The sequence below is a fragment of a genome, unplaced genomic scaffold, assembly GCF_019419815.1.
Source record: "Pyrus x bretschneideri cultivar Hongxiangsu unplaced genomic scaffold, Pyrus_bretschneideri_v1 Contig27, whole genome shotgun sequence".
Lineage (NCBI taxonomy): Eukaryota > Viridiplantae > Streptophyta > Magnoliopsida > Rosales > Rosaceae > Pyrus > Pyrus x bretschneideri.
The window spans coordinates 652,021-669,208 of record NW_025999579.1 but is presented as its reverse complement, the minus strand read 5'-3'; the positions used below and the strand labels follow the sequence as shown (position 1 = coordinate 669,208).

The 17,188-nt window shown below is 37.2% G+C and overlaps 3 protein-coding genes across 3 annotated transcripts; all 3 read right to left on the bottom strand.

Moving 5' to 3' along the window:
* Positions 1-5,616: 5,616 nt before the first annotated feature.
* On the bottom strand, positions 5,617-7,293 carry LOC103950556 (60S ribosomal protein L44). Its single transcript, XM_009361781.2, has 4 exons — positions 7,138-7,293; positions 6,157-6,336; positions 5,929-6,003; positions 5,617-5,840 (listed from the first exon to the last, which is right to left on the bottom strand). Exons 1-4 carry the CDS (start codon positions 7,138-7,140, stop codon positions 5,781-5,783), a joined length of 318 nt encoding a protein of 105 aa, XP_009360056.1. The 5' UTR covers positions 7,141-7,293; the 3' UTR covers positions 5,617-5,780.
* Positions 7,294-7,501: 208 nt separating this feature from the next.
* On the bottom strand, positions 7,502-11,602 carry LOC103950555 (chaperone protein DnaJ). Its single transcript, XM_009361780.3, has 11 exons — positions 11,141-11,602; positions 10,757-10,819; positions 10,449-10,544; positions 10,187-10,311; positions 9,898-10,093; positions 9,116-9,291; positions 8,690-8,819; positions 8,432-8,592; positions 8,216-8,298; positions 8,044-8,143; positions 7,502-7,956 (listed from the first exon to the last, which is right to left on the bottom strand). Exons 1-11 carry the CDS (start codon positions 11,435-11,437, stop codon positions 7,710-7,712), a joined length of 1,674 nt encoding a protein of 557 aa, XP_009360055.1. The 5' UTR covers positions 11,438-11,602; the 3' UTR covers positions 7,502-7,709.
* A 2,336-nt stretch (positions 11,603-13,938) lies between these two features.
* Positions 13,939-15,864, bottom strand: LOC103950554 (nudix hydrolase 17, mitochondrial). Its single transcript, XM_009361779.3, has 5 exons — positions 15,376-15,864; positions 14,949-15,051; positions 14,749-14,832; positions 14,505-14,633; positions 13,939-14,386 (listed from the first exon to the last, which is right to left on the bottom strand). The coding sequence occupies exons 1-5, from the start codon at positions 15,558-15,560 to the stop codon at positions 14,261-14,263; spliced, it is 627 nt and encodes a 208-aa protein (XP_009360054.1). The 5' UTR covers positions 15,561-15,864; the 3' UTR covers positions 13,939-14,260.
* Positions 15,865-17,188: the final 1,324 nt, after the last annotated feature.

Sequence of the window (17,188 nt, the reverse complement as noted above, 5' to 3'; positions counted from 1 at the left end):
ACATTGGATACTATTATTAGAGCAGTGAAATAACATAAACTTTCATCCCAATTTTCAACAGAGAAAAACTGAATTTTTGTCATTTAACTTGTTCAATCATCAACAATATATTTGTCGATATTTAAGATAATCAACTTGCTTTTTCCAAAAGCCAAAACTTAAAGTTGATGACAAAACAAGATGTCTATTTCTAAAGAGGTTGACGATTTGGCACTGCTTGCTTAACTTATAATCTAATAGCTAGGCATATTTTATTTTCCCTAAAGTTTAAATATTTCTAAATCTGTGTGTTTCGGGTGTTCATTTATATTTCTTGGGGGTAATTCCCGTTGGGTTGTCGGATATTGTAAGCAAAAGATAAAATAATACACCAACTTGATTATATAATCAAGATATTATTTATTTAGCTGAAAACAAAATTAAAGTACAAAATATTATTTGAAAGACTACAATGAGAATATTTTTGCTCACCACTCTCAAGTGATGGTAAAGTTTACCATCTTATGTATCATCGCTTGATGAATTTAAATTTCATGATTAGGGGCCTAGCGGCTAGGCGATTGTTTTAGTTTTTAATTAAATTTATTATATTACATATAAATAAATTACATATAAATAAATGTTTATTTATATGTAAAAAAAAAATACATCATTGTATTATGATATATAAATTGCAAAATAGAGTGATATATAGAATATAAAGTATTAGAACATATTGAAAACACGGAAAACAAAGCATATAATAAGTGTTTATCCAAGTATTCAACATCGTCTGCAAAATGAAGGGTAATGCTAAAGAGTCTCAATTTCTAGACTAAATTTTGGAAACTAAAGAACATAAAAGTTGATTGGTTTATTGCTTAAGCGTTGATAAACGTGTTTATTTTTATTGGTGACAAATCATTTAGTTTGCAAATTTAGTCTTCCTAGCATTACCCCAAAATGAAAGTTATCTTTTTTTTTTTTTTTTTCCTATCTAAGTAAGAGTCGCGATCTAGATGGGTGCCTAGGCAGGGTTAGGTGGGGGCCTATGCAGATTTAGAAGCTCCTTCTTAATTTTCAAACGGCCATAAATTAATCTGGAGAGTAGCCAACCATTTAATGCCTAGACAAAACCTAAGCAGCGCTGGACGAAGGTTTTTAAAACAAGGATTATAACATGCGAATTAATAATCTCATTACATGGCTTTTTGTCCTCTCACTGAAAAATTTCTGCAAGTAAATAAATATCTGACAAAAGAAAAAGAATTTGCCTAGTTGATTGGCTGGAGTCGGCCTTGTGTTTGTATTGTGCTACATGCTGTTAGAAATTCAATTAGAGGTGCTATTTCTTAATGAACTCTTGCTGGTGATGTAAAACAGATTAATCCTATTTTCCCCAAAAAAGAAAAGAAAAAAAAAAGATTAATTCTAATACGTATGAACTGGTTTTGGTCACTGTGAGCCGTCGGATGCATTGACATGATTGCCACAAGAGCCACCGACGAATCATACCGCTGGGGTGATGGGACGATTTATAATACATATATATATACTCAGGTCCACGTTCGAAGATATATATGTTAACAAAACACTAATTTTATTAATTTGGTGGTGAAATAATTAAATTTTGACTAAGACCGTATATCTACCAACTCAATTATTTAATTTGGTGTTGAAATGATGAAATTTTGATTAAGACCGTAATATATTTTGAATTATATATGGATCCACACATATTCCAAATGATATCTTGTGTAGTTGTCGTAATGGTCAATTAAATTTTGTATTATTTTCCGTAACAGTAATCAAAATCTATAGCTATCTTTTCCGCACCTTAATGTCATTTGGGATAGAGTTTGCCGCTAATAATTGATATAAAAGCGTACTGTTAAAACCTGTTTGTTGATAATCATTTGATATAAAAATAAAGAAACGAATGATTAACCTAACTGACAATGCAAAAACATTTTCCCACCTCTCCTTAATACTGGTTTAACATCCAGTGACTTTGCGCTAGATTATTACTTGGTAGGAAACTTGTTATAATCTTCTTCCTCATAAAAGATTGTTATTTATATATAAGAGCATCTGCGGCCACCCCATATTGTATGAGATATTCTTAGTTGGACTGGATACTGGCTTTATGAATCGAATTTTCGAATATAGTTAATTAAAGAATATGAAGACAATAAGAATATCGATTAATAAATCAATAACTTTGATTCATGGTGTTGGTGAAACATATGATAGTAGTTAGAAGATGTTGAAATATCTCATCGAGTCTTTTCGGTCACCAAAATGCTGACGGCCATGATGAAGTCACTAACTAACTCAGTTTTTAGGAAAAAAAATGATTAATAATCAATAACAAATAACAATTGGTGGGTGTTTTAATTATTATCATTATTATTATAGAAAAACTACGTACATTTTTATATTGGATCGTCAGGCAGAGCTGTTGAAATCGTATTCGAGTAGGAGAGTAGGACCATCTATCTAACAAACACTTTTTATGGAAGGTGCGGTGGGAGAGGGATGCATGCACTTTAACTTCTCATCACTATTTTATCCATGAACTGTGTATGTATTGACACACAAGAAACTCAGAGAGCCAATTATCCACCAAGTATTAGGCAACGACTAGATGTTAATCAATAGAAAATAGCCGGCCAACTACATGTTGATATGATATTCATATTCTTAATACCAAGTCAATATCATGTTGATATAATGTATCGATATATTGGTGGTACATAGTGTTTGATATATTGTTGATATTCCTATCTATATAGCAGTAAAACGAGATACGCCTTGGAAAGCTTCTTGTATATTTATACAGGGAGGAAGACGTCCATGCACTTTCTTGAAGGCACGTAAATATCGAATATTGGAATGTATATTATAAAAGGAGGGCCAACACAGCCAAGTTCCTCACAGCTAAGAATAATGACACAGAAATTACGCAGCTGTTTGTTTACAGAAGGAACCTCACTTCACTTGGAAAGCCATAATTCATGTTGCATGCTTTCCCTGTGTCGGCCTCTCTCTCTCTCTCTCTCTCTCTCTCTCTCTCTCTCACCCACACACACAAACACAAAAACACCAACACATGCAGAAAGAAAGAAAGAGATCTGCATTGTCATTTGATCAGCTTAAATTCCTATCTGCTATCTCCCATCTGATATCTGATTGGGAGGCCATAATACTGATCGATATTTGCATATTTCTATCACGTAGCGCTGTACGTGTACATTTCTTCTACTGATCATTAGTTAAGCCATCAAATTATTATCCAATAATAAACAGGACCATATTTTTAGTTAAATAGTAGTAAATTTAGACAAACACTAATCAAATGGTTAAACGATTGATGTATTTTTTTTTCTTAATAGGATTGATTTTTAAGGGGTGACCTAGATGATAGACAGTTTTAATCATCAAACAACGTTAAAGAATTATAGAGAAAAATGAGAATATACAATTAGAAAGTCTAAATGAGAACACTGCTAGCATCTCCATAGTCACCAGGAGGGTTAATTACTTTGTAAGAAAATAAAGCTCCATTTTATGGGAGTTTACTTGCATTTCAATACTCAACAAACAAATATCTCTTTTCATGCATATGGTTTGCTTAATTAGTCAGTTACGAATAATTAGTTTAGTCAGATTTAATTAGGTTAGTTAGATTAATTATACATTTTTTCAAGAAAGTGTGAATTTTGGGAGGAAGGCTGAGAAAAAGACAGCTCAAGTTTATTCACGAGAAAAGGTAACCTCTCAAATTATAGTTGGAATTAACCGAGAAATCATGAGACCATCCGGTTCTCTCCTCCTCCGTTTTCCCTCCCCTTCAGTCTTTTTTATTTGTACGTTCATAATTGAGCTGCGTATACATTTTGTATTAACTTTTTTTATAAAAAAAAGAAAAACAAAAAGAAAAAAGAGAGGAGAAAAGGAGGGGAGAGAGATACCGAGGAAAATGATACCATCTTTACTTTTGTAGCTAGCTTTTTTTGGCTTATGATATTCAAGGCTGTCCTCTCCACTTCCCATGAATTCTTTGCCTTTTTGGGTTACTAGGGACATTAGAAGAAGAAAACCGAATACACTACTTTGGGTGTATGAGTATACATGGTTAATCACTTGAGTTAAAAGTCTCTTATCGTTTAAGTTGTTTTTCATAGCATATATTTGATTCTATATTTCCGCTCCAGTCAACGTTTTGCACGGTTGTTTGAAAACTTTGATAATCTCTACTAAACTAGGGCAACTCTCCCACCTAAGATTGAACTAAGAGTCTGAATGATCCAAAGTTTATAAGAAGTACACTACAAATGACAGTGATTTGAGTGACCTTATTACAGTAAATGTAGATCAGGTGGTATCAAATACAAGAGTTGCACTATGAATGACATGGTTTAAGTGACCCTACACATGTTTTTCTCATTTTTATAGTACAGAGCAAGGTCACAGCATGCTGGTGATTAGTTGGTATACAGCAAATTATGCCTTTATCTGATACACACTACACATTGCTCTGCCCTTGCAAAGCACAGATCTGATTCGTCTGCATTTGCTTTACTAAGTGGGCCAATTTAGTTCGAACGCAAAAAGAATTTAAATTCAAAGACCTTGTTTAGTTGTTTTATCATTAGCATAAACAGTCACATTAGCCTGCACGTTATATCCAAAAGGAAGCCCTACCATTGTGATCAGAAAAACATAAACCTTTGTATGAATAAAGTGGTGTGTTGGAGCCGAAAAGATTCGGGTCCACCGACTATTATTTTTCGTTGTTGGGGAATTTAATTTTTCTGGCATTCAACGCCAGTTCACGAATATGAACTGGAGAGGTTTTTCAATGTGTCCGAACTCGAAGGAGTTAGCCATATGTTATTATCAGGGAAGTGTTTTTTCCAAGCGTATCTCAACTTGTATAATAACACATGACGTATGCACCCATGTTCCGAACACACTGAAAATTCTCTCCATAGGCTGGACTGGCTGACCTTCCAGAGCACGGTTTGCCGCCGACAGCAGAGCACAGCGCTAGCAGGGCGGCGCGGTCAGAACCCAAATCTGGTTTTGCAACGGGGAGCAAAAGGTGAATTGAAAAAAAGGAGGGGTGGGGGGGGGGGTGGGGTTGGTTTCGTACACTGTTTTGATGGTCGGGTTTCAGGGAAGGGGAGGAGATAGCTATACAGGAGCCCTCGTCACACCATGCTAGTGATTAGTTAGGATAATGCTGGAAAGATCAAATTTTTAAATTAAATTTGCAAATCAAATGATATTGCTAATAGCAAATAAGCATGTTAATCAACAGTTTAGTAATAATCCAATCATTAACAACCATATTATTTGATTTACAAAATTTAATCTCCCTAGCATTACCCGATTAGTTGATATACAGCAACATCGACTAACGCAGCGGAATAATCAGAAAAGCCTTAGACGAGCTTCTTAAACCGAAAACACACCAAAACACAATCTCTGGAATCCACCAGATTGACTAAAATTCAAAAGCTTAATTGATCTGAAATCTGAAAGTTACAGCAAAGAACTAGGATTTATATAGCCATCAACTGCTAACCCCATGATAACGAAATGAAAGAAAAGATCGAAATGCCACATCAATTTCAAACAGAAACTCTAACATCAATTTAAAGCAGGGAAAATATCGTCAAGAACAATCTGATGTTTAACAGAAACCTAATAACAAGGATAATTAAAACCATGATATTTGCTTTAAAGCTCCAAATAGATAGAAAAGTAACACAAAATCTGTCGGAAGCAGTAATTTAGAAAAGCGAGGTTCCCTTCCCCTTCTTGTCTCCACCAATCTCGAAATGCTTGCACCTCTGCAGAAATCAGTGACAACAACCAACCATTAGCGAAAATAACGGTTATACGCAAAAAACGAGCAAATTGCACACACAATACACTAACCTTGATCGGGTGCTGGGACACATGCTTGCAACCCTGGCATTGGAGCCTCAGAACAATCTTCTTGGTAGTTTTTGCCTGTTCATAAAGTTAAACGTGATCATTATTAAAAAAATAAACAATAAGAACGGAGAAATCAATCTGCGGAAGTAGAAACATCTAGACATTTGGTTTTCATTTATTCTTTATTTATTCCCCGTATGAAAAGGGGGCAAGAACTCAATGATTTACCTTCTTGTGGAACACTGGTTTGGTCTGACCTCCATAACCTGACTGCTTACGATCATAACGCCTCTTCCCCTGAGCAGCAAGGCTATCCTTTCCTTTCTTGTATTGGGTAACCTTGTGCAAGGTGTGCTTTTTGCACTCCTTGCTCTTGCAGTAGGTCTTCTTTGTTTTGGGAACGTTCACCTAACGCATTACCACATTTGTAACGATCCATTATCAAACAAATCACACAGAAACACAAACTACAACAGGGATTATGCGATCTGAAAAAACAAAACCCAATTACAAGACGCAGCATAAGAAATTACTAACCAACACCAAAATAATCACAAAAGAACGGTTTTACACGACGTGTGCAGAGCAAGAATAACTTAGACACAACAATCTAATAACCATATTCAAAAATCAGAACACACTTAACAAATCATCCCAAACACAACGAAGCGGACTTCGCGCAGTTCATTGTCAGATACGTAACTTTGCAGTCTAAGAGGCATCCATAATCTAAGGCGTGACTAATGGAGGCGACAGTGGCACTTGGGCAGCTAAAATAGCAAATGGGTAACCTCAAACTTATTGAGTACTCAATCACGAGCGGAACCCAATGTGCTCCGGTTCCACAGTGGGTACCGGACCACCGTGAAATCCCGGATACCCATGTTCTATTTCGGGCACTCAACAGTCATCCATAGGAATACCACCTACAGCTCCTAAGGAGTAAGGAAGCACATTCAATTGTTACATTTTCTTCTGAGCTAAACTAAAACGAGTTTATGCCAATTTTTTTCGACGATTCAAATACCGCATCCATCATACAATCAGAGTATAATCTTAACACAAATCCCACGCTTAACCCACAAGATTAAAGCAAAGAACAACAGCAATCATCACATAACCACTAAATACTAACAGACACACATTGGAAAATCACACACAGAAGCAGTGAATATATGATTAAAATTGTTGAGGGGGAGAGAGAGGTACCATGGCGACGGCGGGTTCGTATGGAGACGACTGAGCGGTAGAGCAGAAACGGCCTCTCAGTAAAACCCTAGAAGAAGCACTTGCGTCAGCTATTACATGGCTTGCCCTTTAGGGTTTTTGTCAATTGAACTTGGGCTCGGGTCGAGGTCCACCTGGATCAGCCCGTAAAATCACCCTGCCCACTATTTTGACTAATTTTTAAGGGTATTTAGGACACTGTCACATCGTGATGTTACCATTTTACTTAAATAATTATAGGAGATTGATTTTTACGTATCTCAATATCATGTATTGAATCAAACGAAAACAAATAATAGTACACCAGTCACCGTGTAACCGACACAAAAACTTGTCCACTATTATGTACATCACAAAAATTAGAGTCGATTAATGTGTCGTCTCAGTGTATTCTGAGCTTAAATCACTCTTCTAGTAAAGACTAGATAATATCCAAAAATTTTCTCGACAATCAAGGCCATGAAATTCAATTGGACTAGAGAGGAAAGGTCGGAGATTGCAGGGCAAATCCTAAGATTATTGTATAATGTCGATATGTAAAAACTACATCATAGTCAGCAACCTTGGGACTCTGTATTTCTATCAACGTTGTTCTTTTTTGTTCTACTAGTACGAGGAGAACCATCCTTTTGCTGTAATAAAGTGAGGTTATCGGTTTTTCCCATGACGGTACAAATACAAGTTAAGACTAAAACTGTAAAAATTGATGCCATGTGCAACGGATCCGGCTGGAATGACCCCCACAATAACGGTGGCCCGTCCACGCTGACTGATGCAAATCCCTCCCTCGACTGCCTCTTCCTGCGAAATGAGCAAATGGTTAAGAGAGGCTTGTGTGTATGCAAGATGAGTTCTGAACATATAGAAAAGAACTCGACTGAGGCATACCCCAACACGCCCTTTATCGAGTTCCACAAGGATGCAGAACGTTTAGTTGCCTGGCTTGATGCATTGGTTCTATGCTTGCCAAAGTTCCCATCTCGTATCCCTGAAATAAGCATGAAATTAATCCTACTATGGTTTTTCAACTAGATAGATGATAAAAGTCCGAAACCTATACCAGTGCCTTTAGAAGCAGCTGAATGGCCTTCTCTAGATGCTTTAAGCGAAGCCAGTTCTTCGACAAGCGCACGTTCCTTATCACTGTCATTAAAATTACAATAAATTCCATAGAACAAAATGAAAGGTATTGGGATATCAAGCTGGATGTCAAGTTCAACTAATAAGTTTAAATTATAGGACAGAAGGGAGCATAACATAGTTTAAGGATACCAACCTGATTATCTTTGGGATCAGAACATTGACAGTAAAATGATGATCTCCTCGAGAAGAAGGTCTGTTGATGTCTGGAACCCCCATGCGTCGCAACTTTACTGTCTCTCCAGGCTGAATTCCAGAAGGAATCTGAAGCTCTTTCAAGCCTTCAACAGTTTCAACCTGAAGTTATATCACAATTTCCATGTCATACAACTTATGCCAAATAATAGAACATTGATATTCATAGACCCTCACTGAGAGATAAAGCTAGGATTACCTTTATAACGGTCCCTAAAATGGCTTCGGTATAATCAATATTGATTTTTGAGTACAGATTGAGACCATCTCTGCGAATTCCAGCCTTTTCGCCTACATGGAGTACTATGTAGACATCGCCAACTTTACCCCTGCCAAATGCAGATGACAAAGAAATTAGCGCAGGGCATGCCTTATTATCAAGTCACATACAGCAACACTCGTGAACAAGGATAATCAAACAAATTCTAAAAAGGTGTAACATAAAAGTGCATGCCATGGGTAGAGATCAGAAAACGTTGGTGTTTTATTTGGAATTTGTATCCGTCGTAAAGGTAGATTGTTTTCAAACCCATTGGATTAACAACCACTTAGGACAGAAATCAACAAATATACAATATGCGCAAAACATATTTGACGTATGCTTAAATTGGAACTGTGTATAAACCTTTTCTTATCCAAATTCCCCTCCCCTTGAATTTGCATTGTGGCTCCATCATTAACACCGGCTGGAATGCTTACGCTCATAGCTCTTTTTGACTGCACTTGTCCTTTGCCACTGCATCTTTGGCAAGGATCAGTGATTATTCTACCATCACCACCACACTTTGAGCAGGTTGATACCTATTAATAAAAAAACATCATCAATGAAGCATATCTCTAAGACGTATAGTGTAATCTTGAAAGGATGATAGGAAGAAAGAAATCTACGGTGTCTATGTTACGAGGCTAAGAAAATTTATGCATAAGACCATCTCCAACCGAAAGGGCTAAATATAAACCCGTCTTGAATTATAGCACTGCAAAAAATTATTTTTAAATGACCAATATTAGGCCATACTCATATACCATCTCCAACCGGAGGGGCTAAACATAGCCCCCTTAATAATTTATTACTTTTAAGTTTATACTTTAAATTTATTGGTTAATTTGATTAAACTACATTTGGATGTTTTTAAATCTAAATGTTGAATTTGAATCAACTATTGCATTTGAGGAGCTGGGCACCAAAAAAGGGCTAAGAAGGGGTCTATATTTGGTCAGCCTGATGCCTCTTTGGCTAATAATGGCCTGGTGGACTCCACATAATTATAGCCCAGCCATTGGTTGGAGTTGAGTTTTTGGGCAAATTAGGCCTGCTTTTGGACCTTTAGCCCTTTCAATTGGAGATGGCCTAACTGGACCTAATGCGGTTTCAATGACTTTTAATGTTATAACAGATCTGTTTACCTGCGAAATCATTCCAAATGGTGTTTTCTGAGTTTTCATCACCCCTCCTCTTCCTCCACAACCAGTACATGATTTTATGCCTTTATCAGATTTAGCACCTGTTCCACTGCAGTCATCACATGTCTCAACACAAGAAACCTCGATTTCTCTCTGTACCCCAAAAATGGATTCTTCAAAGCTCAAATACAGATCGTACCTGCAACATGAAGTTAAAAGAAAAGCCAATAAAACATAAATTATGTGCCTTCATGAAGATAATTCAACAGTAACAGTGCAGCTAGACAGTTACCGAATGTCAAGACCCTGGTTTCCCCTGTTGCTGAAATTGAAGTTCATGCCTCCTGATTCACCCCTTCCTCCAAACATCCCATCCGAACCTCCAAAGAATGTATCAAAAATGTCAAAAGGATCCACCTATTGAACGTTGATGGTTCCATTAGCATGCAGTTAAACTAGTTATTTCCTTCACTAGAAAAGCATCCAAAATTAAATTACCAAGCACAATACATGTTCCCGTGTCCATATTACTCAGAAGACCAAGAAGATCTTACCCCTGATGGACCCATGGTTGAGGAATCATAGTCTCCCTGTAAACCTGCTTCACCAAAGCGATCGTATAAAGACCTTTTCCCATCATCTGATAGGACCTACAAAGATTCTTCATTAGAATATGAATGATGGGTTCATAGAACAACAGTCAAATAAACAAATGACGATAACTGAATGGGAAAAAAAATTAAAAAACCCATCTTGTACTGAAAACTGATACCAAAAGAACAACGGAAATGCGAAAATGAAGAGAAAAATGACAATGCAGCATCATTGAAGAAGAACAACTAGAAATTGTAAATCGTAATACCTCATATGCAGCACTAATCTCTTTGAACTTGTCCTCAGCTCCACCGCCCTTGTCCGGATGATACTGCTCCAAGTTACAACATTTCCGACATCAAATTTCAATTCACCTTAAACTGGGATTATATTATATCATCTCCTCTACATGAGTATCATGCCTAATTACAACATAATTGACACCAAAATCACCGCCTTCCGGACGAAAAATCTAAAGCTTTCGCTAACCGCAACCCTTTCGAGCATATCAAGCAGCTTAAAACCAGCTGAGCTTACAGTGCTAAATTGGGTTTCGAACTATCCAACTTCAAACTTGTGAAAATATTTTCTTTGGCTTCAATTTCTAGGCAAATAACACGCATTGTGACATAAGCAATAAGAAGTAGCTCACCTTTCGAGCGAGATTTCGATAAGCGGACTTGATCTCCTGCAGCGTGGCGGTTCTGGGGACGTTGAGAGTCTTATAGTAATCGTTTCCGGCGGCTCTCACCGCCAAACGAGCACAGCGCGGGGGCTTTCCACGGAGGAAAGGAGCGGAATTGGATTTGAAGATTGGGTTTTTACCTCTGGCGAAGAATGTAGAAGCGGCGGAGCTGAGGGAGTAGCTCAAAGAATAAGGCGGAAGTGGAACCACGGAGTTGGGATTTGGCGGGAGATTGGAGATGCAGTTGGTTTGGAGTACGGGCATACTTCGGTTTTTGAGATTGAAAATGGACGGTGGAGATGGTTCGATGGAGATTAGGAGGGTTTGGGGGTTCTGCAGAGGTTTTAGGGTTTAGGGATTACGTTGAAGAAGAAGTAGAAGATGGTCAGACTGTCAGAAGTCGGAAAGAACAAAAGTTTGGACCCCAATTGGCAAATATATTCACATGCGACAAACAACATTGAGGCAGATATAAGAACAAGGAAACATAGAAAAAGTCTGTTTTACCCTGCTAGAGCATCAAAATAGTGGGGCATAATTGACCTTTTGCGATCCATTTGTGATCTGATCATATGAAAGCCTCTCTCTCTCTCTCTCTCTCTATATATATATATATATATATATATTTCTTTTTAATGAACTTGCAAGTTTTCATTTCAACTCAAAGCTTGCTCAATCTTGTTCTTCCGCCGCCGTATCCGCCATGTTATAAATTGAGCAGCATTTGCATCAACTGTTTTTGTTTTTGTTTTCTGTTCTGTGATGGAGGAAAGAAATTTCGGTTGGACTATCCTAGCATAGCTCTCACATTGGAAGGGACTATCGTGAAGTAGGGTGAGACCAAAACAAACAAAGGAAAGTCTTGACACTACCAAGTCCCAACCAGCAGCTCAGTGAGTGCAAACAAGTCAATCACATAATCCTTCAGTTGAGTTGCAGCATGTGAAAAATGCAGGAGGACTCATCCAAAAGTATCAGTCACAAGCTACCTACTCGGATAAACATGTCTCCAACACTACTCTCCCAGAAATTCCACCTAAGATCAAAAGACTCAAATCTACGACAACTAGAGCTAGGTGCTCTTGTAATGTTTGGTTCATGTCTCTTCGTCGTTTATCTCTTCTCGTTGCAGCTCATCCATCAGCAGATCGATCACATGCGCCACTGATTTGTATCCCACCCCCTGGCCTTTACTTAAACACAATGTGCAGAAAATTAAGCACTGACTGTGGGATTTAGAAGAAAAGGGTAATGAAAACATGTAAAGGAACAATAGAGATACATACATTTGTATATTATAGAAGGCTTCAGTGGAACCATCTTTCGCAGAACTATCTTTTAATCCTGAGGGCCGGCGCTGAGGGGTGTAAGTGGTGCTACTGCACAGGGCCCCAAATCGGAAGGGCCCCCAATTTTTCATTTTTTCATTTTTGCATATATATATATATATATATATATAGAGAGAGAGAGAGAGAGAGAGAGAGAGAGAGAGAGAGAGAGAGTAGTATGTGTAGAATATTACAAACTTGAGTCTTAGTGCAAGGGAATTATTGCTTCTTTACATCAGCCTAGGGGATGGGTATTCGAACCCTGACCCTCTAAATATTTAAGGAAAAACAATATACCATCTTTTCATTTGTTGATTTGTTAAATTTGTTTGTGCTATTAGAATTTATAGAAGCTCAATTGAAAACTAAAATTATTATTTTGACCAAAAAAAATAAAAATTAAATTAAATTTTTAGTATTTTTTAAGGCCTCCAATTCACTTTCGCACAGAGTCCTGAAATCTCAGGGCCGGCTCTGGGACCTTTAGGCAGCTCGGCCTAACACCAGCGAAAGAAGTTGGTGACTCCATAAACTTGAACCAGCAAATGCACTGTCATGACTTATGACATGGTTGGTCCATGTCGAGATTACCACATCGCTTGCGGTCTTTTTCGACATGCATCTTGTATTCTTGTTGCTGCACTTATGTACTCTAGATCTTTTTTTCAACAAATGTACTTCAGATCTTAAAACCAAGATAGTTAACTACCCGCAGCCCTCCACAAATGAGGAAAAGTGGGCAATTTGTAATCTTTGGTTTAAAAAAAAAACAGGCTATGCAGGCAAAGAGACTGATCCATTCTCCACATGAACGGGAAATTAATTTCAGATCTGAACCCTTCAGTGAATGAACAGTGGATCTTTCTCAGTATTCATCACAAATATAAGGACATGTATATGATTGAGTTTACCGTTATGTGAGGATAAACTTACACATAACATGTATTATTGAACACGTTTGAAGAATGACCTTCTCAAATAGCTTATGTGTTACCATATGTGTTGACGACAAGGTTAATATAGGTTGACATGTCTTCAAAATTCGTTTGTGGTTTTACTTTGTTCCTACAACAACCCAAGTCACTTGTCCACTTCTATAGTTCTCTTGCTCCCCAGATATTGCCTAACACTACCATTTCCCCTCCTATTCTAATTTTCACGGTGACAAAAGCAATGCCATCGGTCTTCGTTCTTTGATCGAAGCTTAAAGAAGTGATTTCCGTGACAAAAATAAACAGAGGTATGCGAAAATCATTTCCCTACGTACATTACTCAATTTGATGAAGCGGCTGTTGACTTGGATTCATTCGGATTAACGTTTGCGAAAATCATTTCCTTACGTAAAGGGTTGAATAATCGACAAGGGGTGAAGAATCGACAAGGAGTCGGTCACATAAATTCATGAAAGAAAATGAACAAAGAACTATCAAGTTCACATTAAAGAATTAAAATGAATTGAATTGAAAGAATGGAATTTGTAAATTTACATGATGTTCTATTTCTACATGATCTTCTTCAACTACATTGTACAGTTTCGCAACCAGTCCCCATTTCGGAGACGACTTAACTCGAGAAGAAACGATGGGAGGAACACAACATGTGGGAATGCCAGCGATTGCGATTCAGCGAAGGCAATTCTATCTGACATCCTGTTTCCTAATCTGAGCCCTTTTTTTGGGAAAACTGCTTCCTCCCTACGTACACCGCTGTGCTCCGCCAAAACTCGAAAAGAAAAAACAACCAGCCTAAGACTGCCTGTCTATGTACAAGTTGCTTCTCCTTCCTCTCCCTTCGGTTGGGGCTGCATTTTTTGACAAACTAATTTCTCCAAAGCTTCCTTCATCCACCAATTTTGACATGCTTCTCTAGCTTCAGAGACCGTCACCTACAAAAATATGAAAAACATATATTACTATAAGTGAGAAATCTTCATAGAGTTCAGCCAATGTAACACAATTTAGAAGAAGAAACAATTAAGCAAAGTATATTGCAATTCCACTTACCCATTCACGTTTTCGGGAACTTTTCTCGGGCCAAAATTCCAACTGCTGCTGAACAAGCAAAGGGAACATGTACCCCTCATGAACCGTGCCTTGGGTTTTGCTCTTGTAACGCCACGATCCCAATCTAGTCTGCAAGAACATAATCCAAACAATCAATGAGTAAACGGATTCGATTCAATTCAATAAAATTAAACTAAACTGCTACAGAACATGATTGCTCTATTGGTAATTTGCAGATACTCACTTCAAGATGGCCAGTCACACCAGCTTCCTCGAGCGTCTCTCTTTTCGCCGCCTCTTCAATTGACTCATCCATTTCCCAACCTCCCTGTAATCAATCACATTGCGAATGCACAAACGTTAACGACAATCAAAAAACGAAACCAACAAACAAAAACAGATGCTTTCTAGATTTGTATTGTAAAATTGGACAAAATTTAGTACCTTTGGGAACAACATTCCTTTCCCCTTCTGTGAACTAATCACAAGAACTTCCAGTTCCTCATCAGATGAAGTTTGTTTTTCCCGATATCTGTATGGTATGCATCTGCAGGATTCCAAAATTAACCCACGAAAAATTAGATTACAAACATACAAAATCCCAACAAAAAGGTCAACCATATCAACCCATGACAATTGACAACAAGAATTCATGCATCTAATCATAAAGACCACAACTTTACCAGAAACCCACTTGAGAATTACTTAAATTCATGCATTTAATCACAAAGACCACAACTTTCATTCATTTAACAAAAACCCAACTGAGATTTTCATAAGTTCAGGGGTCGAAGATACAAGAATTTTGAAAAAGGTCCAAAACTAAAAATGTAAATTTGATAAAAAACCAGAACAGAGATATGAAACATACCCTACAACTTGGCGGCAACCTTCTTCATAGCGCTGGAATTGTCTTCCTGTTCGGGAAACCAAAGAAACCATGTTCTCAATTTGCATGGGGATGAAATCTCCGCCATTTTTCTTGGAGAAAACGGGAGAAATAGAAGAATTGCAAATCAAATTCACCAAAATATTTTTTGAGAGAAAGAGACCCATCGATTACTTCTCCAACTTTCGCTACGCGTAGATTGAAAGGAAAAAATAAGAGAAAATTGGAATATTTCTTCAAAAGAAATAGAACCCACCAATTTTAGAAGGTTAAATTTGGAAACTGAAAATTCTAAAAATTGATTGGCTTTAATTGTGTGAGCAGAGAGGAGGAGAAGAAGAAGAAGGAGGGGGTTTGAGAGTTTCAGTTCAAAAGCGCTTTTGTTATGGAAATTGGAGAATCCGAGCGAGTGATGAATATCTGAGGATAATAAATTGCTTCCGCGTTCTGCTTCTGCTTTTGTTTGTTGGAGATTTTCAATTATATAAAGGGCTTCTGGATATAAAGGAGTGGCCACTGCTTGTTTGTCTTCAAAGGACAACGGACGCGCATGTGGTGGTGGCAGTTGACAAAGACGGTACCTCTTTTTGGTATGTGAAATTTAGAGATGGAATCCTATGTTGCTATATTTATTTTAAGTCGCTGAGCTTCTTTGTCCTTTTTGGTAAATCTATTTGTTTCTTCTGTTTTCTGTTTTTTGAATTTGTTTGGTTAATTGAAGAAGTAAAGGAGAAAAAACAAGGTAAAAAACAAATAACCAAACAACCAATAACAAAAAAAAAAAAAAAAAAAAACCCAACAAAAACTTTACTAGAAATGCCCTTAATTTTAATTTACTAAACCTAATTTCTTGTTTCTATTAATCTGAAAAACTACCATGCAATATTTCATTCATTCCGAAAATAAAATGATAAATTCTTCTGCGATTAACTTGTTATTTTTCGTTTGTTTAACATATGTAATTTTAAATAATTTGATCGAGTTGTATTTACACATCGTCTAGTTTTGCATGCTAATTCTTGGCCAACTGAACCTTTTTGTGCCTAATCATGGTTGTATAAAACCATGCTTGAGTTATGGCTCTAGACTTGTTCTATTATACCGTTTATTTGTTTGTCTATTTCTCTGCAAGCAGGACTAGGCTACGAGGATGAGAGAGTTTTCTATACGATGTTCACTCATTTCCTTGTCTTTTTTTTTTTTTTTTTTTTTTTTTTTTTGGTCAAGCTCATTTCCTTGTCTTTGAAGATCCCCAAATTGTATGCTTTCACCAACTGTTTGCATAACTTGATTGATACCCTGGAAAAGAAAATGACCATTAAGTAAACAACATGGGCGGTTCAGATCAGTGTCTACTTGGTGATCAAGTGAGGACGCTCGTACAGTATCAATCAAAGCTTGACATTGAATTCGGTGATTGTCAACGCGCCAAAACGAGAGTAGGAAGATTTTTCAACTTACGGATTTTGAGAATTTTAAAAATTGCTTGATTGCAAGATTAGAACAAAGAAAGTGGGCGTGCGAAGGAGAAAGAAGGGAGGCTTTGGCTTATCTACGAACGTGTACGTGACGCGTTTTAGAGTTCAGTCGCAGCTGGTTTTCAATACAATTATAAAAATGTGGGGTGACGATGACAAACCACCTTACACGGTTTCAAAGGGCTTTTACTGAAGACTGAAGCAATACAGTGCAGTGGACTAGTGGAGTGCAGTTCAGCAGGGATATTTTTGCCTTAATCGTTTAGGAAAGTCATTGTCGTTGCCTTTCACTAGGGCTAGGGTTTTAGGAATGTTAC

Bases quoted from the DNA above. Each gene is read 5' to 3' on its own strand.
- LOC103950554 (XM_009361779.3), bottom strand. From the start codon at position 15,560: ATGGGTCTCTTTCTCTCAAAAAATATTTTGGTGAATTTGATTTGCAAT. The intron at 15,052-15,375 runs GTATGTTTCATA...GGAATCCTGCAG, and splicing joins GGTTGCCGCCAAGTTGTAGG to ATGCATACCATACAGATATC. The intron at 14,634-14,748 runs GTGAGTATCTGC...ATGTTCTTGCAG, and splicing joins GTGTGACTGGCCATCTTGAA to ACTAGATTGGGATCGTGGCG.
- LOC103950556 (XM_009361781.2), bottom strand. The intron at 6,004-6,156 runs GTAAATCATTGA...CTTTATGAACAG, and splicing joins AACCAGTGTTCCACAAGAAG to GCAAAAACTACCAAGAAGAT. The intron at 5,841-5,928 runs GTTAGTGTATTG...TGATTTCTGCAG, and splicing joins TGTCCCAGCACCCGATCAAG to AGGTGCAAGCATTTCGAGAT.
- LOC103950555 (XM_009361780.3), bottom strand. From the start codon at position 11,437: ATGCCCGTACTCCAAACCAACTGCATCTCCAATCTCCCGCCAAATCCC. The intron at 9,292-9,897 runs GTAAACAGATCT...TTTTATTAATAG, and splicing joins CATTTGGAATGATTTCGCAG to GTATCAACCTGCTCAAAGTG. The intron at 8,144-8,215 runs GTATAGGTTTCG...TGCTTATTTCAG, and splicing joins AGCTGCTTCTAAAGGCACTG to GGATACGAGATGGGAACTTT.